We start from the raw sequence: 22,668 nt of genomic DNA, 5'->3' as shown, positions 1-22,668 counted from the left end.
GAGCAAATGATCAAAATAGTATGGAGGGAAGATATTTTCTTTTGGATTACTGGTCTGGGGGAAGCTCACGAGTGTGTGTGTATGTGTATACGTGTGTGTGTTTGTGTAATTTTGCGTTTGTGTGTATTGTGTTTGTTTCCCAGGGAAAACACTCACGAGAAACACCGGCTGTTGTTGTGCCTGCTGTGACGTGAAGTTACTCCGTTCGTAATTATGCCGTTACAAGCTTCAAAGTTTATCATCTGAATTTGCCGAAACAAGTTTAATATTCTGAAAGCCAAGACTTTGTTTATTTGAAATCAGATGAAAACAAACTGTAACTGACCCTGCCGTGTTATCTATGATTACTATTCCAGTGTTTCTCAAACTTTTTCATTCCAAGGACCACTTAACCAATAAAAAAACACTCGCGGACCACCTAACTCCACAAATATCAAAAAACACATCGTTTTTCTAGAACAGATTACAAATCGCCTGAAAATGGTACAAACAAGTGGCAACATGTGTGATGAAGGTGTTGCGCTGGATTATATCATGCAATCAAAAGTGAAACTTAACCTCGCTCCATTGTGGAGATATTCCCGCGAGAGTGCGGAAAACTGAAATGTATTTATTTATTTCAAATGTGAAATGTTACCAATATACTCACGGACCACTAGGAGGCGCTTACGGACCACCAGTGGTCCGCGGACCATACTTTGAGAAGCACTGCTAGTATACACCTTACATTCATAATTTCAGCCGGAGGGAGGGGGGGGCGGCGCTGTGGAAGTGCAGGGTGGCGAGTGAGAGCTGTCATCTTCCCTTTACAAGCTTCAAAAATGTATTTATCGTGTGATTTTGGAAATAAAAGTTTCATATTCTGAAAGCCAAGACTCTGTTTACTTAAAAAAAAAATTAAAACACCCGAAAAAAAGAAAAGAAAATATATTTGAATTTGATTTGTTGTTATTGGCTCATGATAGGCCCCCGATCTCCGTAGGCCCCTGGGCTTCAGCCCAGGTCAGTCCGTGCATTAAGGCGGCCCTGAATTTAACACACTTGTCTGGTCACATTTGCACCCTTTAAGTTTATTTATTTATGTATTTATATACTATGTTGTATGTTCTTTATGATTATGTATGTTATTAAGTATGGTATTCCTGTCATGCTATGTTTTTTCTTTATTATTTCTTGTTGGCTGTTCAAAAAGAACAGCCAACAAGAAATAATAAAGAAAAAACTATGTTGAAAAAGAGAAGCATGATTTCCACCCTAAAGAAGTCTGTACTATTGCTTACACTTGTATGCTTCTTATCAATACAAATATTTGAAACTAAAGTGCATTGATGGAAGGCAAAGATTCGCACGTTTTTGTGACGTCATCACGCTCCTCTCCGTTACGGATGTAAACACAGTGCTCGCTTCACGTGGAGGGAAACTCGGCTATGGCACCGAAGCTGGAGCGTTTCGTGAGCCCCGGAAAGGGGAACGGTCTGCGGGCTGCAGCCAGGATCCAGAGGGGAGAGCTGGTTCACTCTGCAGAGCCGCTGGCCTGCTGTGTGTCCAACAAGCTGTCCAGACATGTCTGCCACCACTGCTTCTCCCGGTGAGTCCTCTGAGTCACCAGCATCCTGCGGTTACCATTAAAAGCTGCTCGGTGTTTAATAGTAGGTGTATGCTACATTAGAGCAGGTGGTTTGAAGGCAGTTTGGTGAATAAGCACATGTTTCTGACTCATTTCTGAATAGAGAAAGTAGATTTATACGCACATGTCGTTTGATATTTTCACTTTTCTGTGCCAATTTTTCTGTGTACCATACTCTTTGGTCTGCATCAAACATGTTGTATATGTCGGTACATGTGTATGTTTGCATACGTCTTATATCAGGAGGCCATTCAAGTGTTTGTTCTTAATTTCTCGCTTCTCAAAACCAAAATTAAAAAACCTTAACACTGGTAGATGCCACTAATTTCTTAAACCGGTCACTAGATGGCACTATTGCTCTTTCATGGTTTCAAATGAGGCAGAAGTGACACCATAATGCTATGTGGTGTGCAGATAATTATTCAAATGCTTAAGGGCTGATTTAACGATGTAGTAATACAAAATTAAGAGTAAAATAACTCTATATCACAAAATATCATGATTACAGTCGAAAACATGCAGACCTTTGTTGTAAAGAGCTTGAGCTCAGTGGCAGGCGTTTTATGGTAAAGTTGTGAAACTGAACGTCATCAAAATTAATGTTGGGATAGCTCTGGGGAAAACATGCCATGTAGAAGAGCTGGGTGAGAGGGCAGTAGTAATAGTATGTCTTATTCTTACATTGTTTGGTTATACTATACACACTACTAATTAAAACATATTATTTACTGATATAGGTCTTCAGCTAGGTCCTGCTTTATAACCTGATTTTGAGACCTTTTCTTGAAGAAGGGCCCTTTGTTAAAATTTAGTTTTAAGAAATATTAGCCATGAATGGGTTGCATGTTCTGGTTTAATGTATTTTGCTTTGAGAGGTTTTGCCATATATTCCACGCTTTTGTGTCATCTTTCTGGTTTGTATTAAGCAGCCTAATACTAATTTGCAAACTACTGACCAGGGCTTCACTTCATTTGTCTGGTATTTCATTTATCTTATATTAAGTCCTCCAACTCATACGACCAAATAGGTTGATTGTTCACCAGCTTATTACCTATAATCACGTTTTAAAGTTTTCGACCTCTAGTGCTCCCGTTGACTGCAAACAATCCGGTGGGTTGTATATTCAAAAAAATAACCCTCTCTGGAAAATCCTAAATCGTAGGATAGTTTGGCCATTAAAATGCTTTTTGATTACATTTCTAGCGAGAAGTATATATTGTACTTTTAGAATCTACGTCCAGTGGATGTGTAGGATCTATAGTTTGATATAGATTTTTTACGAAGATGATTTGAGGTCTCGCCAGGAGAACGTGTATATACTACGTCTTTCCCCCTATTAATTTCTATTGACAGCATGTCAATGTAAAGTTAGCGTCAACCCTCACAGGGTGAAAACAGTATTTCCGGTCTCGAAGTTTTCATAATAAAACCGTATTCCCCTCTCTGTCAAATGATTTTACAGTGATATCTGCAGTACTCATCCACTAAAACACCTCAGTTTATCCGTTAATTACACAACATTGATTGGTTTAAATTGTGTACAATGCTTTTGTACACAGTTTAGATTCTGAGAGACACGTTTATTTTTTCAGAGGTTTTGATGCTAAAACATCTACCTACCCATAATCCTCAGCTATCATTCAAGCTTGGTGATTGGATGTTTTAGTCGCAATGCATGTTGGGATATGGTGTTTATGCGATATGAAATCCGAAAACATGAAAAAGTAAATAAAATAATAATAATATATTCCGTGTGTGCTTGCTTTTCTCTTTGGAAGTCATCACATAACGACATTGTAATACACGGTTCGGCTGCATTAAATATTACACATCTGCCGTAGATATTTATTAATAGAGCCCTGATCAGAAGACTTCTAGACAAACTGGAAGAACTGCCACCAAAACTGAATACGTGACGTGGATCATACATATATCAGCAATTACACAACATCTTCAATTTCTCTTCACACAATACGTCTCCTTGCAGTATCAACACTAATTCGACTGACTTTTATATTTGATCCAATTGGTAGATAGGTTATATTTACACCATAACGGTGCACAGCTGATAGAAAGAGACTTGTAGTTTTTAAAGATATTACTGATTTTTTTTTAATATAAGAATGTAAATACTGAGTTGAGAGAATAGTCAGGGGTTTTGGGTGATGGGAGACACATCTATGGATTCACAATTTCAATAGCTTACCGTTAAATGACGGATATACCTTTTCTGTCTGTGATGTTTTACAAATCAGATATTAATGTGTAGAACTACACTATATGAAATATTATAGCAATATCCTGTAAAATGATGTGAAAACATGAATAAAACTACACATTTTCAGATGTTATACATACATAAGTGTCACTACACTAATAATACAAAGCTATTATGGCATTGTATGCTGTGTGTTATTTGTAACATCTTCAGAAACTACCTTTCCAACTCCTCACCAGTTGACTGTTACAGGTCTATACAGGTTCATGGTACAATGCATAAGCTTCAAATCGAGAGACTGAAACTGTATTTTTCTTTACCGTTCAGTTTTAATTGCACAATAAAGTTAATAGTAATATTATGTTTGATATTACTATGTTTTATTAACTAGACCACTGGGTCATGTTAAGACCATATTTTCTGTCGGTTTGGTGTTACAAATATCAAAACAATATATGTGTGGATAACAAAATAAATCCGTCATAATCTAAACTGGAAAATTATACTGGAAAGTATAATTTATTGTGTTAACACTGCAAACTTGATAGTTTTTAACCCGCACCGCCTAGTGGTTAAAGCACGTTATTGCATTTTTTTGTTGAATATGTTATATTTGATAAAAAAATAAAAATATTAAGAGTAGCCTAGATACAAAATAGTGGGAAAGTAGAAGGTCAATAATAGAAAATATCAAGAAGATACTGTAGTGATCTCTACAATAAAACAGCTAGTGCAGGACGTCCAAAGATATTAATAGGAGGATGTGCAAAACAGACAAACTAATAAGGCTTTATTCAAACATTAAAGAATACTTTAAGTTAAGGTCTTCTTTTGAATAAGAAAAAAGCTTTGGGGGTATCTACAGATAAATATTAAGCCTGACAAAGTACTTGCCGTCTAATATATTGCATAGTTTATTTTGGCACTTAACAATCACCTTCCCTGAATTTTACTCAGGTGTAACTAAAGTCTGATTTAAGGGTTGTTTATATTTCACATCATTAATCAGAATCTGCAACGTAACTCAAATAAATGTAGTGGAGTAAAAATACCAGGTTAACCTCTGAATTGTAGTGGAGTAGAATTACAAAGTAACAATAAATTGCTGCAGTAACAAAAACATTTCCCAACTTGGGATCGATAAACGGGGGGACAGGGACTCGGACTGGACCTGTTCGACTCCAGTTTTGGATAGTCTGCCGTGGTTTCATTCCATTTCAAAGAGCTGTCTGAAGCTCGGCGTAACCTTGGCGCACTGCCACTCCAACATCCAATCACAGAGATTGAGGACTAATCACGGGGTTTGTCAAGCAAACCGGATGTGTTGTTTATTCAGTGTCTTCGGTCATCCTAAACTCAGAAAAAATTATTTGTTTCTCCGAGTCGAAGGGGAAAAACACAAAAGCATTGTACACAATTTAAACCAATCAATGTTGTGTAATTAACAAGGATACACTGATGTTTGTTAGTGGATGAGTACTGCAGATATCACTGTAAAATCATTTGACAGTGAGGGGAATACTTCCGGTTTTATTATGAAAACTTCGAGACCGGAAATACTGTTTTCACCCCGTGAGGGTTGACGCCAACTTTACATGGACGCTGCCGTCAATAGAAATGAATAGGGGGAAAGACGTAGTATATACACGTTCTCCTAGACGAGACCTCAAATCATCTTCATAATGTCTATCAAACTATAGATCCTACGCATCCACTGGACGTGGATTCTAAAAGTACAATATACACTTCTCGCTAGAAATCAAATCAAAAAACATTTTAATAGCCAAACTATTCTAAAATTTAGGATTTTCCAGAGAGGGTTATTTGTGAATATACAACCCTCCGAAGCGTTTGCAATCAACGGGAGCATCAGCCCATATGCCGCAAATTGTTGTTTCTTACACGACCACTAGAGGTGCTAAACTTTAAAACGTGACTAGGTCGTAATAAGCTGCTGAACAATCAACCTATTTGGTCGTTTTTTGGAGGACAGGCTGTTATTGGACTTCCCATTCACTCATATGTGTTACAATACTTTTCCTTATAGATATCAATAAAAAAAAATGCTATCATAATATTGTTTCAATATAAAATTAAATGAACTTTGATGGAGCTTTCCGTGTCTGCCACTCCTTCTGTACAGACACTCTGGATTGTGCAAAGATGTGCAGTGTAGCCTTTCTCTGCCTCCATGTGAGGATTTCTTCCTCTGTTTCATCCGATTTGCTCGTGATATTTGTCCAGCTGGATGCTCAATAGTAGGGCTGCACGCTTTTGGGAAAAAAATGGAATTACGATTTTTCTGACAAATATTGCGATTCGATTTGCGACATTTGTTTTTAAGCGACCCAACGGAAGTGTATTGTAAAATGCGGCCATATCTCCGGCTAGGAAGGTCGCATCAACATGCTTCCGTCTCTAGCACCCCCACAGCCGAGCTACGAGTGAAAGAACTAAGCTTACATGAAACTTCCGTTGGGTTGCTTTAAAGTCAAGCTTCAGTTTAAGATTCACCCTGTAATAGATGTAAAACATGTGATGGAGCATTACTAACCTGACTCAGATGGTTTGTTTCACCAAACCATCTAGGAAAGCTCCATTGGAAGCGATTGGATCAATCTGTCTATCATCTTCTATCATGGGCCACTTCTGATTGGTTAACAATGGCTGGTACATGTGGAGCACAGCACTTCTGATTGGTGTGGATGACTGACACACAAGAAAAAAAGAAAAAAAAAAGGTTAAAAAAATCGCAGGCTTTGCGATTTGATAATCGCATCATTTCGAATTGCGATTTCGATTTAAAATCGATTAATCGTTCAGCCCTACTCAATAGCTGCACTACTGTCTTCTCTATTGTAGCCAGAGCCAGCTTCATCAAGCTCAACAGATGCATGTGGATTTAATGAGACTGTAAGCAGAGTGAGAGAGTTGAGAGCATGTGTTGATTTGCAAGGTGAATGAAGGGTAAAATACTGGCTATATACATAATGTACTGTATATAAGCCTTGGTAACAATGGGAAGATGATTAATAAGAGCAACTAAAGCAGATGACCCCTGGACAAATAAATAGATGTGTTTCAGTTCAGTTGTTGCTACTACATCAGGGGTGTCCAAACTACGCCATTTTGAATCGGCCCTCAGCAAATTAAAAAAGGATAATGAAATATGGCCCACAAATGAAACTTGTGCTTTTCTTATATTGTACTTCTTAAATATATGTATAAATATATTACACAGTAGTATTCAGTCAATTCATGTTGAAAACAAATCTTAGTTGATAAAAAAAGCCCAATGACTTATTCACATAACAAGCTTGAAATAGAGCCTTCATATTTCCCCTTATTATGACCACTCTGAGGCTTCTGTTTTAAGGGATGAGCTGCCAACAAGATAAATGAAACCCTTCTTAAAGCATATTTATGTATCAAGCCTAATTTACCTACATTTAGCTAACTTATAACTTAAAGGTCCCATATCATGCTTTTCTGGTTATTACCCGTCCCCTTGTGTGTTATGTAGGTTTTTATGCATGTAAACGCAGCAACGAGCCGCGCAACGTCCCGCCAACACGGCACCCAGACCCCACGCAGCATTCTCATCTGTTTGTCCTTACTGGTGTCATTTTCTGGTTGCTAACGCCATTGTAAAACATAATCACTGATGTTCCGCTGTAATGGTGGTAGACCATAGTGGTAGACCAATCAGAGCACAGTGGGCTCACAGGGAGGGGGGGCAGGAGCTCCAACAAGCCATTTAGGACAGAGAGTGAATTCACATACTATACAGAGATGCTGTATGAGAAACCAATGTGAGTTTGTAAAATTGCATAATATAAATCTATTCTAGTATACCTCAACAATGGAATTATGATCAGTAGAAATGGCCATGACATGGGCCCTTTAACTTACGGCAATATACCTCACCATATAAGTGGCCCAGCCCTTCGTATATGTTTATGTAGGTGGCCCTTAGTGAAAAAGGTTTGGACACCCCTGCGCTACATAAATACACAACAGCAGGCCAGTATTGTTTATTCAATGTCATTTGAAATTATTTCTTCAGCTGCTACCTTCACAGACTCCAACTAATTTTAAAACAATAGTGTGAGGCAAAATGATTAGTATTAGTCAGCAGACATGTTCTTTGGTTTGAATGTGTACATTTTACGACATTAATGTTTTAATTTCTCTCATGTAGCTTTGAATACTTACTGTATGAAGGCAACAATCGTTAAACTATTCTATGTTAAGAATGAAGTTTCCATAATGCCTAAATGTAGGTCCCGCATTGTTAATATAGAGATGCCCATCGTTTTGAATAATAATTTAACAAAAAAACAGCTGCTGTTGATACAAATCAATCTATCCGAGAACTAATTAAATGATTAGTCAATTGACAATTAAAAAAAAATAACATTTAATACATTTTTCATGCAAAAACGTTATAACATTCTGTATTATAAAATGTAAACTGAACCTCTATTGGGTTTTTTGGACTTACAAAACAAGACATTTGAAGACATCCCCTTGGACTTTGAGAAGCCGTGAAATTTTTCTACTTTTTCTGACAACTTTTTGACTGGACAATTAATTGATTGAACCATAAAATAATCTTCAGATTTATCAAATTGAAATAGTCATTTGTTGAAGGCACGCATTACGACTCCCGGCTTGGCAACGCTGGTCTGACAGTTACAATCTTACAATATGACGGAAAAACCTCACACACACGGTGTTAGGACTCATGGCTACAAGCCTAAACATTATGACTGGGCATTTATTCAATATATCAAAAATCCTATTCTACCTCTCACACAGGAAGATTAAGTCTTAATAACAGAATTCAATTATTGTTGTATGTGCTTCGGGTAAATAGAGGAAAGTGTGTGGAGGAAGACGGAGGCCATGTTGTGTAGAGTATGATCATGTTTTGAGATATTGAATAAGTGTCATGGCGACATCTGCTTGCCTTGTGGCCGACTCTCAACAACCTCACCGTCAGGATGACTTTTGCACATCTCTTATTGATTTGATATCAGTGATGGATCTGTGAGATGTGTTGGTGTCATAAAAACAGTTGTAGAACATTGGACACACACACACACACACACACACACACACACACACACACACACACACACACACACACACACACACACACACACACACACACACACACAGCTCAAAGGCAAATATTGGGCTCAGAGATTTGAAGTTTGTTGTTCTGTATTCACTAAAACACAATTAGTTTAACAGCATGACCGAGTGTTGAAGAATGTGTGCAGATCTGTGGATGTGCATATATTTGTGCGCCTGTATCTCACTGTAGGAACAACAGAGAGATGAGTGAGTGTTTGAAGGTTTGCACGTTTGAATGCATTTGTGTTTGTTTATATTGAGTGTGTGTGTGTGTGTGTGTGTGTGTGTGCGTGCAGGAAATTAGCAGGTCGGGGGCATCAAAGCTGAAGTTAATTACAGGCCTTGAAGGCTGTATGTAAGTAATGACTGATAAATGCTGAGGGAATACACACACACACACACACGGATCTCAGCAGGATTTAAATCGCCAGAGGTCATCAAATAAACAACTGTTAGAGATTCTTACAGACTCACAAAGCGAGAAGCGGGTGAGGAGAGATAATAGAGGAACACATCCAATAAAAAAGGGATTTTATTTTATATTCCTCAACATTTCAAGATGTACAAATGCAAAGGAAAGCAGTATTGAAATTATTCTACATTGCCAATTAATTAGAAAATGCAATGTAACATTATCTTTGGTGTCAGTTGGGTGTCTCTAAAGTCTTTTTGACAGAGGTCCGTTTATCAGACAGATACATCTCTTAAATATATATTTATCTCTAACCATGTCAATCCTGTACTGCCCATCTGTCTGATGATCTCACATGCCAGTTGGGTTTTATGGGACTGTTGTTATGGTCAACAGTTTTTAGGTCATTTATATTATATATAATATGCCATTAATATTGCTTATAGTAGAGTATTCCTGTGTTTTCTTGCTAGATTTGCTGGTGGAACACAAAGAAAATAGAAAAGGTGCCAAAGTTGTTGCTAAAGATTACAAGCAGGGCACATGCTTGGTTAAAGGCAAATTATCTTACATGGGGAATAAAAGAACACTGGCTGCAATCCTCCAAAAAAAATCGCAGTGCGTTTATCATCAAGCAGTAGGCTGAGGCTCAAAAGGAAAAACTAAAATCCAAGATCATTTTCACAGTTTAGATAAAAGTTGTTGATATACTGGCATTTCGCATAAATTATGAATGTGTAAATGTCTCCCAACACAGTGACAGGTACATATGTGCATTGTAACTGTGCGAGGAAGTTCCAAAGAAAGATTGAGGTAGAAGAAAGACGACACAGTCTCTGTTGGTCGGACAGATAACACATCAAACACACACACACACACACACACACACATACACAACACACTTTGATGGGTATTTCTCTGGTTTTGACACACCAAAGAAGAATCTGAGTGTGTGTGTGTGTTTTATATTTGACACCAATCTCTCACTCACTGTCTCTTTGGACCACACACAGAAACTCACACAACAGAGCAGTGCACACAACAAAAACAAAACATCTTAAACTTTTGTCTTATTTATAGCGGGAAACTTTTGATTGAAGGTTGGATAAACACATTTCCGAAGGGTCTTCATTATTTCAAAGAACATAAGAAATATTGACAGGCTGTTGACTCTAATTTCAGCTGGATGTTACTGCCTGCTACAGGGAAACTGCACTTGTACAAAACAAAGCAACAATAGATTTGAGGTGTTGGAGTCTGAGATTATGTCACAGCCATTTCTTCCATTGTAAACCCAAAACTGAGTGTGTAAATAGCAGTGAAGTATTAAACTGGTGCAGCACCAGATGGACTCAGGAGGGAGAAGTGTGGAAAATATTGGCTCATGCTTTTTGTGTTTGTTCTTCTCGATTGTTGGTTTATTCCTATTACAAGCCAATGTACCAACTGAACAGATGTTACTGAAATAGATTTAGAATACAGAAGTAAGGTCATATACACTAAGAAGAAAATGTATTTAATGAGATACAGATAATTCAATCTGTAACGTCTTCGGTTTGAAACGTTTGCTTAATAGATTGACATGTTTTAGCCTAAATTTGTATCACATAGAGCGCTTATTTGATCATAAATAAAATACAAATCTAAAATGTGATTCACGTTTTGAGTTGACCCACCTTTGAGAGCTCTTCACTGTTTTTAAACACTTGTGCGCATACATTCCACATCTTTTTTTATACCTACATTGCATTGTGTTTCAATACAGTTCTTTTCCCAGTTCTCTTTATCTTCAGGAACATGCTGTATGTCTCCTCATGATTGCATTCCCTTTTCAGGCATTTTATCTTTTGCTTATGCATACACCCGCTTCCCTCCTTGTTCTTGCTTGCAAAAAAAACACACACACACCCACTGATAAGAGTGTAGTGGTATATGAAGCATACAGATTACTACTTTAGCTGCAGTTAGACGAGCCGACAGTAAGCGGAGCTGCAGCAGATGAGAGGAGGGAAATAGTTCAAAAGGCGAGGCAGCCCTTCTCCTTGTTCCCTCTTCCCCGATTTATCCTCCCATCTGCTACTTCTGACATCTCCTCACTTCATCGTCTTCCTCCCTACTTCTTCCATTTTTCTTCCTTCTCTTTTCATTCTCCTTGTTTTTCCTCACTCCTCTCTCCAACCTTCGTGTTTAGATTCACATTTGGTCCCACCTGCCTCTCTCCCCCAGCCTCATTCCTGATGTAGATTATTTCGCTTGCATCTGCTTCTCTCCTCCTCCTCCTCCTCCTCCTCCTCCTCCTCCTCCTCCTCCTCCTCCTCCTGGTTCTCCTTCTCCTCCTCCTCCTCCTCCTCCTCCTCCTGGTTCTCCTTCTCCCTCCTGCTGTTAGATACCCAGGTGTCTCAAAGCATCTTGGTGTTTGCAACACACACACACACACACACACACACACACACACACACACACACACACACACACACACACACACACACACACACACACACACACACACACACACACACACACACACACACACACACAGCTGTATATCTTTTGCAAGCCAAGTGATTTGCTGTACAAACCTCTCATGTGTGTAAATACTCAGTATTCATCAAGTAAAACACCTACATGGGTTGTTTTTAACCGTCCTTGTGAGGACCAGATGTTTTGAGAGCTACTTTAATGTCGGCATTCACGAGGATGGATAGTATTTCTAGTTTTTTCTTTACTTAAAAGCAACATCATTAGAGATATTGTATTTTTCCAGGAAGTGCAGAACCTTCAGTGTTGATCTGTGTGTGGGTTAGATCCCAGGAGATTTTTGATTAAAGCGAAAAGCCCCCTGTGGACTCGCATTATTCCCCTGATCTAAGACGGTGTATCTGTTGCTTGTAAACACTCATGTCTAAAACCTAAAGGGAAAACGTGCAACGTAATTTAAGCCCTTTGTGAATATGAATAGTTTTCTGAAAAGACGTCCGAGACAAAGTCATTAAGATTTGATTGCTGTCTTTCATTGAACTCATTTGGTCAAGATTTGAATCGCTGATGTCCTTGACCAATCCAGATGAGGTTCTTCCCTTTATTTAAATATTGATGAGAAAGAAAATGTAATTATTGGTTCAGATGGCAATCCTGGAGTTCTCTGACATTTCCTTGGATCCTATGGTGTCGTGTAGTGCTTGTATTTCTGAGTTGAATTTTTGTATGATTTTTTTTGTTTGTTTTGCATTTCAATCAACGTGGCAAGATTGGTTCAGCCATGCTCCTTTTAATTCAGAACTAAAGACAAGTTCAGATCTACTGTTTGATTCTAGGACTCCAAGTTATTAAGTCCTTTATTGCAGCCTACTCAGATTATGAGTCCTCTTTTCAACTTGCATAATTCAGTCAAATTCTAATTATGTTTTTGACTTTCAATGCTTTTAACTGCATGCTCATATTTGTCCAGTTTATTCTATTTACCAGTATAGTAGTAGTAGTAGACGATAGGATTGGAGAATAGCTCTTCAATATTTTAACGATATATATATAACCATATATCCTTGTTTATGTCCCATCCGTAGAGAAAACAATATCTTCAATCAAAGTACAGCCCCGAACTATGGAAAATCGTGCCATATACACCTGTTTGCAATGAAGCAAATTGGTATTTCTTCCCTCTGATTCTGTATATTTTGTTGCTCAGAAAACATTTATTTTCAATGGGAGATGTTCCCCTGAGGCGGTAATTGTGTGCACATGTACTCTTCTCATCAGGATAATAAAGCAATAAGGAGCCTCTCTCATACAGTCTCCTCAGGTGTCGATGAATCATCCTCTAAACAATCATTAACAGCACAGCAAGGTTTCCAGGATGGCTGTGGACGCTGCACAGCTGGGACACACACACACACACACACACACACACACACACACACACATACACACACACACACACACACACACACACACACACACACACACACACACACACAGCTCCACATGCCAGTCACTCATTTAAACTAAGCTCACGTGTTGATGTGTAGCTGTGCTGTGGGTGTCTGCAGTGTACTGAGCGTCTCAGTGCTGTTTGGTCTGGACTATCAGAGAGTAGACGCAACGCTAGATGGCAGTAGTGTCCCTTCAGGAAGCTCGTTTGTTGAATTATAATTCTTACATTGTCTCATATTTTACACAGAAATGTTGGCAAAGAGAGAGTCTGTGCTGGAATTTGCTTTGCTGCATGAGGAGTTCGCAGGAGTTGGATCTTCCCATAAACAAATCTCAAGCAGCCCAGGCACAGGTTTCTGTGTGGATTGCCTTTGAAACAAGAAATTACCATTTTTGAAGCATCAGGAATGCTGCAGTTGATTTATGTTGATATTTATCAGTAATTCACTTACCATACTCGTATACCATTGCCTGTCACGTGGGAGTGAGTTGTACCACGCTGCGTTTGCCACTCAGCCTGGAAATGAGAAAATCCACTCAGGCACGACCGGACAGCCCAGAAAAGAGGACCCCACTAATTATTAACATACACAAGCGTGCACACACATGAACACAGAGCTAGATCTCTCATGGCTGCAGCACAGCATCCAATACTCGCGGGAAATTAATTACCATGCTATACACACACACACACACACACACACACACACACTCACACTCACACTCACACACACGCTGAGGTAGGCCTAATTAGGTGTCTGATAGCATAGATTTAACACATTTGACCATCAATACACACATGTGAGTGCACACACATCTCTGTTCCTGCATTTCAATGTGACAAAAAGCATCTTTCAGTCACTTCCTCTGCTGTCTGGGGAGTGGGACAGTTTTTTTGTTTTTGTCTTCCTGATTTCCTGTCTGCTCAAGTATCTTTGAAACAAATCTACTTTCCAGAAGTTGATAGTGACTGCATGTTTGACATTTAAAAAAACTTCAGAATTGGCTAATTTGCAAGGTCAAAAAAACATACAGCTGTTGTTTTGAGGAGAAAAACAAAATGGACACTGACAATACACACTATAGGACATCATATACCCACAGAAGGAATTGTATAATTTGATTGTCTCATAACAGGGACTTGCCTTGCTGCTCTAAAACTAAAACTATTGTTTATAAACTACACTGAAGCTCTTTTTAGTAGATCATCATGTTAAAGCAACCAGTTATTTATACTAAATAAAATGTTCTTTGCAATAACTGATGATACAGTATGTTGAATCTAAGAGCTCCCTGCCTTTTGTCTCTAAGAAAATTAAAGCTTCTCCATGTTACATTAAATTAAATTACATTTCAAACAAAGGAAAGAATAAGTGTCCTTGTCATGTCCAGAGAAATAGTTACAGTGATTCTGATAAAGGCAAGGCTACACATATCGGTTATAGTCATTGCCTATGAATGTGTGGGTTATTTCGTCAATAAAATGTTAAACAATTTTGAATAATGTCCATCTCATTTTCCTAGAACCCAAGGTGACATGTGGGTGATTGCTTAATTTGTCCAAACTAAATCAAAAGATATTACATAAAAAAGGATCTAATTTCTTACATTGGAGAAGCTGGGACCCTCAAAGGCACACTTAGGACTTAAATGATGTATTGATACTCTAAACTGTTTTTGAAAGAGGTGAAGGAGGGCATAAAAGAAAAAAAGATCGAATGACAGAAAAAGGACACATTTAAGAGAGTTTGACATGGAGAAGAGGAGGGGCTGCAGAGAGAAAGAGTATGCGTCTATTTTTTTATTCAGCCTTTTGCATGTTCTTAATGAAAGCCATCTAATATTATTCATTAGTTTTTCTTCTGGACTTGCAGACCCATTATGGACCTGCCATCTAGAAGACCATCACTGCACACAACATCTGACACAGGGAGAATAGGGGCAGGACTAAAGAGAGAGGGAAAGAGAGGCAAGGAGAAATAGTACAGAAACATTATGAGATCTTGCACTATGTACATTCCCTAAGATATTGAAGTGACTGTTTTTTGTATATATTGATTGTTGTGTTTTATCTTAATGTGTGCATACGTGTAAATGTGTCTGTTGATTGTAGAGGATACATATTCATACATTTTTGTACATTTGTATTATTGTATTTTGTATTCGGGATTGTTGGAAACGTTATTTTGATCTCTGTCTGTACAAACACACAGACAAATTGACATTAAAGTTGACTTTGAGAAAACATGGCCAAAGATGAGACGGTTATGCTTAATGCTAGAAATCATAACCTTAATATGAAAATCAGTATTCCTATTGAACAAAATATGGTTCTGTTGCACACAGTAATATGACGAAGGCTATATGGAAGACTGTATATGTCTTGACGTCTTTTGCGGTTTATTTTGATCCGTCTTGCGCTGTTGTTTTTGTCCACATCTATATTTGGCCTGCGTGGCATCAGTGTACGTCTCATACGGTATGTATTTACTGTACAGTATGTAGCAGCGTATGTTCTGAACTCTTGTTGGCTATCGCCTGGAGGCCTAAACAGAGTCATCTCCATTTATTTGAATCAAGAAGTAATGTGTGTGAAATGCACTGAATGTGTGTGGGTGTTTGCTTACTTCAGGATTAAGGAAGACAGGAAGACACAGTCAGTTGGAAGAACATTTGGCTGAAATGTTGGACTACAAGATATAACACAAATTGTGTTTTTGTTTTGGTGGTTGCTTCTGTTGCGTTGGAGCAATAGTTTGAGAGTGTAGATGGTCTGGAAATCACATTGATATATTTTGCCAATAATCCACATAAGTGTGTCACAATTATACGTTGCCGCTTGCAAGGACAGAAGTGCAAACATATTTGTTTTCATGAGTGTCATACAACCCTTCCTGACAGGAAATATTCAATTATTTTTTGCCAAGATATAACCTTTGCGGTCCTCCTGGAATGCCTGAATCATGTAATCGATATCTATACAGCCGTGTGTGTGTGTTTTTTGAGTGGATATCTTGGAAATGCTGAGAGCTTATCAGCCTGGAGGCTGTCACCATAACAACAGTTGCTGTGGTGCAACTGTGCATTAATGTGGTTTGGTAACTATGTGTAACAGTATTGGAGCCTGTGTCTCTCTCCTCTCAGTGTATCCATATTTTATTTCAATAAGCAATGACAGTGGTATAGATGTACATATCTGTGATATATTACATTTCCCGGTAACTGAATTGGAGAAACGATACAAATAAAATTACCATATAGGATGTCAGATTTTTTGGCTGATCCAGTAAATGAGGTAGTACCCTGCAAATCAAGTTTCTTCATCACAGTGATGCATAATTCCTGTTCACTCGATATTGCCGTAAAACTGTCAAGCTCAAAGAGTTGCAACCTCGCCTATACCGGTCTGTGGTAGATTCCCCATTTTAATAAGTGTGGCAAAATCTAATTTCTATCATCTTGTGGCAGAAATCATCACTTTGCACGTCCCTATCGGTCAGAAACCTTTTGTTAATTATATAAATGTATATCATATTTATAACAAGCCAGCATTTCTTTTGTTAACCTCCTGTATGCCTTTTTCCCCCAATTTTAAAAAAAATTAATAACTTTTTGATAAAACTGAAAACTGTTCTCTTTCTAATAATAAACAAAGATAATAAATATTGATTTAACATTTATACGCAAAATAATGATCAACTAAATCCTAACGTATATATGATTCAGTGTTTCCCCTACCATTGTCTTGGAGGGGCGCTGCGCCCCGCCAACGGAGCCCCGCGCCCCCCCTGAAATTCAAGGTGTTTAAAAAAAAAATAATTATATATAAAGCACCAAATTGCAACTAATCTATATCTACAGTCACTTTTCACATTGAACATGTGCTCTTTTATTAAATAAACTAAACACTTTCATTTTAAGTTGAGTTTAGTGTTTTTGACCCTAAGAAACACTGATCAATAACAATAGTCCACAGCTCCTCTCTCTGCTCCAGAAGATTACAAAAAAATATCCCAATGCCCCCCCCCCCCCCCCCCCCCCGCTCAGGCAGCACCCCCCCAAAGCAATAAACCTAGGGGAAACACTGATTCTTCATGGTTGAACTGTAACCAAGGGATTTCCTTTATTGAATGTAGATTCCTTTTCTGTGTACCATTCAATCATTTTGTTTGAATGATTTGTTGTTTCTATCTCTTTTCGCTCCCTCACCTTACATGCGTTTCAGCATGGATCCCCACAGACATGGTAATACACGTTAAAGTCATTACAGTAGTTGAGAGGATTTTAGCTGTTTGATATAATTAATTATATTCTGTCGTGACCGTTATGTTGGTTGATGTTAATCTTGGAATAACTCTTTAAGGCATTTTGACAGGTATAAAGCATTGTAGAAGCTATGGAAATCTACCAAACGACATACACGTGAACACAGTAGAGCTCTTTCCACATGAGATTGCTTCCTGGGAGCAACATCTCCCACTGAGTTAAGCTGCAGGGAACACATACAGAAAGAATAGCCTTCCTGTCTGTGTCAGTGTAAGATGGATGGACTTCCTGCAGCTGGCAGATCGTGATGTGAGCCGCCGTCTCGTAGTGTCTGAGTTATGTTCTCGGTTCATCTGTGAAGCTGCGCAGAACCTGTCGTGTTCACGTCTGGTCTGCTTCTATCTGTTGTTATTGCTTTGAGTCTCATTCTTCAGGCATGTGTTTCTTAAAATAGTGGGTGGCTCTCCTGTTTCTGGAGGGTCTCAACGTGACAAGAATAGCTGTGTTTTCCTGTACCTCCGTCTCAAGGTGAGACTATAAATTAACAATTAGGTTTCAGGCTGGAAAGGTCATTGCAAATAAGGCACTGGGGCATAACAACAGGAGGGTAAGAACAGGTAATGGAGGAGGACGAGGAGGGAGAGGAAAGCTGTAAATCACAGAAACTAAAAGGGTGAGACGGAGAGAACAGTGTGTGGAAACTCGTTGAAGCCTGCGAGGGCCACGAGCCAAATACAACAGTCCAGTCTGGTGCCTTAGTGATAAACCATCATATGAAACACTTAACTTCTGACGCTAACATTAACAGGCAACAGCCTTCTGTCAGACCTGCGCTGTTTGAGTGTGTGTGTTCATAATATGTCTGATATGCCTTTTAAGCTTCTTAAAATGTCATTTATAAGTATGTCCAATCTAATCAAATGTCACATATTCAGCACGATAAGCCCTATGCTAATGTCTTTACATCCATCATCGCATGTTCTCCATTACCTAATTGTGTGCGTGTAAGCTCATAACACCATCCATTGTCAGATTTAATTAAGAATATTATATCATTTTCTCTCTCTTATCATATGATAAACCTCACAGAGAGACTTCTTGCTGGTTGTGAGCTAATGCCAAACAAGCCCGGGGCTCCGCTGATACCCCCGACTCAACCATGCTTATAATCTAATGTTGTAATAACATTAGCAATGCAGAGAAATCCTTCACACACCCAAAATTGAATGCAAAGTGCCAAGCATTCTGGTTTGCTACTCTTTGGTTCTTGTAAATCTGAATTGCAGTGACATAGAATGAGCATGTTTAACAAAGTTGTGATACTGAGCATTCTTCAGGTTTTGCCTCACTAAAGCACTGATTATCAAGCAGTACGGAAACCCAAGGCTGAACAATCTGTTGATACAGAGATAAGGTTCAAGGTTATTGACTTGAAAACTTCATTTATGTAGCATTCAAGTGGTCTCTGGCCCACCCAATGAAATCGCCACATCCCTGCTTTTATTTCTGCGTGTGAAATGTTTTTGAATTTTTCTGCCAATCCCCCTTTTGTCATATAAATGTTATTACTATTAATGGTATAGAAGAAGTGCAGGAAGTAACTGTGTCTTAAGCCAAAATGTTTTTTTCAGTACGTTTTAAGCCTCAAATTTCTTCTGTTTGCAACTAGGGGTGTCTGCATATAAGTGTTTATGCAAAACAAATGTTTATCTATCGTTAACTCCTTTTCTCTCTTAGCTATGATCTCTTTTTCATTTTTGTGTTATCTTCCGGATACATTTCTGTTTTTATCATAGATTATTTGGACCTAACGACCCCCTATAAAGATCTATCAATCAGTCTCTTCTGTCGAACAAATACAAAAAATATATAGAAAGCTCAAAATCAATGTGTATATTCTGCAAGGATTGAATCGACCTCTGCACAAACACACTCTGACAGAGCTCCTGTGACTCACATGGCATCTTGAGTGTGTGTTCAGTGTTGCTCTCCCCCTGCCTGTAATTGGCTGTGTGAAGCAGACAGACACTGCTATGCTCCGGCTTGTTATCAGACTGACAGGCAAACTGGAGTGGACAACAGTGTCACTCTGAGAAACACAGCAGACCTTGGAGGCAGGAAACACACACATACACACAAAAGCAGACATTAACACACTAAGTGGACACACACAGCAAACACACACATGCGCTCACATGACACATGAAGTGCTGTGATACTAACCGGCTGTGACAGTGAGGAGAATGTACCTAATGTATTGCTCTTAGTCAATCTAAAAGAAGATGGGTAGGTAGATAAACTAGATAATGGATGCACACAGTCAACTTAATAAAGCAAATAGAAAGGATAAGACAAGGTTGTTACATGGAAAAGGTCAAGAGCATGACAGAATGCTTGAGTCGATATGTTTGGTCGTGTAGCGGCTTACATATCTCCCAAACTGTCGAATACAAACTCTTATAAAGTTTGACATCAGTCATTCAAGAAATATAAAGTGCTGGATCTATTTAACATTTTAATTCACTAATTAATTCAGTTGTTTAACATGTTCTACCTTTGGCCTTGAGAGTTTTTGATATCAGTGATTCAGCTTTTGTGTCTTTGTGGAGACGCTGTTGACAATCTGTGCAGAATGAATGAATATTTTCTCTTTCACTCTGTCTAGACAGGAGACCTTGTTGCGGTGCTCCCAGTGCAAGATGGCTCGCTACTGCAACACCACTTGCCAGGTATAGTGTGTGTGTATTATGTTGTGCATATCAAAGTGTGTTTGTGTATGCTCCATTTGATGAAATGCTCTTCTTCTGCAGAAACAAGCATGGATTGGCCATAAGAGAGAGTGTAAATGTCTGAAGAACCTTCTACCCAGAATTCCCACTGACTCAGTCCGTCTCGCTGCAAGAATCATCTTTGGCTTGGTATGTTTCCAGAGCTTTACCCTGTTCAAGACGGATACAATATACAAGTGTATTCATATCTTTCCTTTTGTCAGTAGTGGTGGGCTGTCTATTGATGCTTTTCCTTTAAAAACCTTGCAACTTCGGATTTATCAGGATAGTCATGTGTAAACCTCAATATTGCTGCACAATGTCAGGAAAATGTGCGATATGTAATAGAGTTGTAAAATATAGCAGTCACAATATTGCTTTGGATACACAAACATATATTAAAGTGTAGTCAATGCTGTTGCTTTTTAAAAAACTGCTTCAACTGTGCTTCTAAAATACAACAAATTCCAATAATTAAGAACCTGTAATGAAATCATTTCCAAAGGTTTTTTTGAACAAATTAAACATCAATATGTTTCTAGTAGTACAGCTCATAATATGTAACAAAGATGGAAAAACTATAGTAACATGCGGATGCCCTCTTTCTTTTTCTTTTTAGTTAAATCCATCTCAGAGCAGGAGTGAGGAGCTCTTCACTTTGGAGGACCATGAATCACGTAAGTCTTTCAGTGTGGGAATATGTGTCTGTTTTGCACGAGTTTGATGCCTGTGCAGAAACCTGCCAGCTCTCTGCAGACATATTGGCAACTGAAAGAGTTGAGTGTGTTTCTGTGTCTGGCAGTGTCAAAGCCACATCTCTGTCTAGACGCTGTCAGGCACAGACAGATGATTTCTTTATTGTTTATATTTTTTGACAGACCTGAGTTCCATGTCGGAGCAGAAGAAACAGGGTCTGTCTCAACTGGCTTCCATGTTAGAGCTGTACCTTCAACAGGAGGTATCTGACCTGGAAGTGACTTCAGCTCTGCCTCCTTCCTGCCAAGAACCCTTAAGCCTCATTGCAAAGGTAGGCAAAATCAGTTTTGTTATCCATGAACTGTTTATAAGAATTGGACATAATCACTGTGACGCCAACCACTGTGACCATATTTTGACATAAGGGCAGAGGTTGGGCGGAGCGGGGCCCGGTGAGACCAGCTCTCGTTAGCTGGTATTGCTAGCATAAAACAGGCTTGTTTGAAATTAACTTACCGCTAAGATTGTTTTAAAGAACAACTAAATGCTTAACAATGCTGTCATAGAGGCTGTGATATTGTCGTAGTGGTAGTGACACCTGTTGTGGAAATATTTTCCAAGGCCCATAACTTTGACCCAGTGTATCAGTTCAAACTGTCCTGACTGAGCACAGGCACCTGTAACCTTGGCTGCTGTGCTCTCAGTGTTTTGTCTCCCTGTTCCTGCCTGTTGGCGTCAGCTGATAGAGGTGTTATCATTCTATCTTGTTATGCAGCATGTTGATGATGCTCTCTGAACTAGCTAAATACATGGGTCTGGGGTAGAGTTCTTCAGAATTGACGTGGCAACTCTACCGTGAAGTCAGAACCTCTGACTCTTGGACTTGTGATGTGAATCCTCCGGCCGTTAACTCCAAATAAACCATCATGTGTTTGACATCAAAGCTACTGCTCTTCCCGTGTCTCCTTCCTGAGTCGGTGACTCCCACTGCATAGCTACACAGAAGTTTCCTCTACAACACCGTTGTAGTGAATCGTCAATGACAATGTAGCCTTGCCGTAAAGCATATCCTGCTTTCTCGTCTATATCCTGCTTCTATAGCTTTGTGAAGCACCTTGAGATGACGTTGTCTTTAAAGTGTGCTATATAAATCAAATGTATTATTATTATTTTACTCTAAAGGGGAATATAATCTACAAAATGAATCATGATGTAATGAACGGAGCCTTTAATCTAGCAGTTGAGGCCATAAACTCATCAGAAAACTGTCTACCTATTTAAAAAGACAACCTGACTTTTTGCAACCAGTGGATTTGCCGTTAGAAAGAATGAAGTTTAAAAGGCACTTGCGTATTTGTTTCACTTTCAGACCTGGAGGTTGCATCATACATATAAATATATATATAATATGTATATGTTTGTTTTTGAATATAGTTTGTAGACACATACGCACCTTGGCTGTACACACATGTTTACCCTTGCACAAAAAGGACAGACACAAGCAACAGTTTATTGCTTCTAGCATCCCCTGCTGCGTTTAGATGGACCCCAACACATGTCTATGATCTCCCCAGCATCTGTGATTATGTCCGTGTGTGTGTGTATTCC

General features: G+C 38.7%; 1 protein-coding gene across 1 annotated transcript in view; it reads left to right on the top strand.

Moving 5' to 3' along the window:
* The first annotated feature begins 1,365 nt into the window (after positions 1–1,365).
* smyd3 (SET and MYND domain containing 3) overlaps positions 1,366–22,668 on the top strand; it is a 77,381-nt gene continuing 56,078 nt past the window's right edge. Inside the window, exons 1-5 of the mRNA XM_034224252.1 lie at positions 1,366–1,588; positions 20,262–20,325; positions 20,407–20,514; positions 20,984–21,041; positions 21,243–21,391. Coding sequence (XP_034080143.1) covers positions 1,428–1,588; positions 20,262–20,325; positions 20,407–20,514; positions 20,984–21,041; positions 21,243–21,391 — 540 coding nt within the window. The 5' untranslated portion in view covers positions 1,366–1,427. The remainder of the gene's footprint in view (positions 1,589–20,261; positions 20,326–20,406; positions 20,515–20,983; positions 21,042–21,242; positions 21,392–22,668) is intronic.

Source organism: Gymnodraco acuticeps, unplaced genomic scaffold (genome assembly GCF_902827175.1).
Source record: "Gymnodraco acuticeps unplaced genomic scaffold, fGymAcu1.1, whole genome shotgun sequence".
NCBI classification, from domain to species: domain Eukaryota; kingdom Metazoa; phylum Chordata; class Actinopteri; order Perciformes; family Bathydraconidae; genus Gymnodraco; species Gymnodraco acuticeps.
The sequence above is the reverse complement of the archived record's forward strand: the minus strand, read 5'-3'. Positions and strand labels throughout refer to the sequence as shown.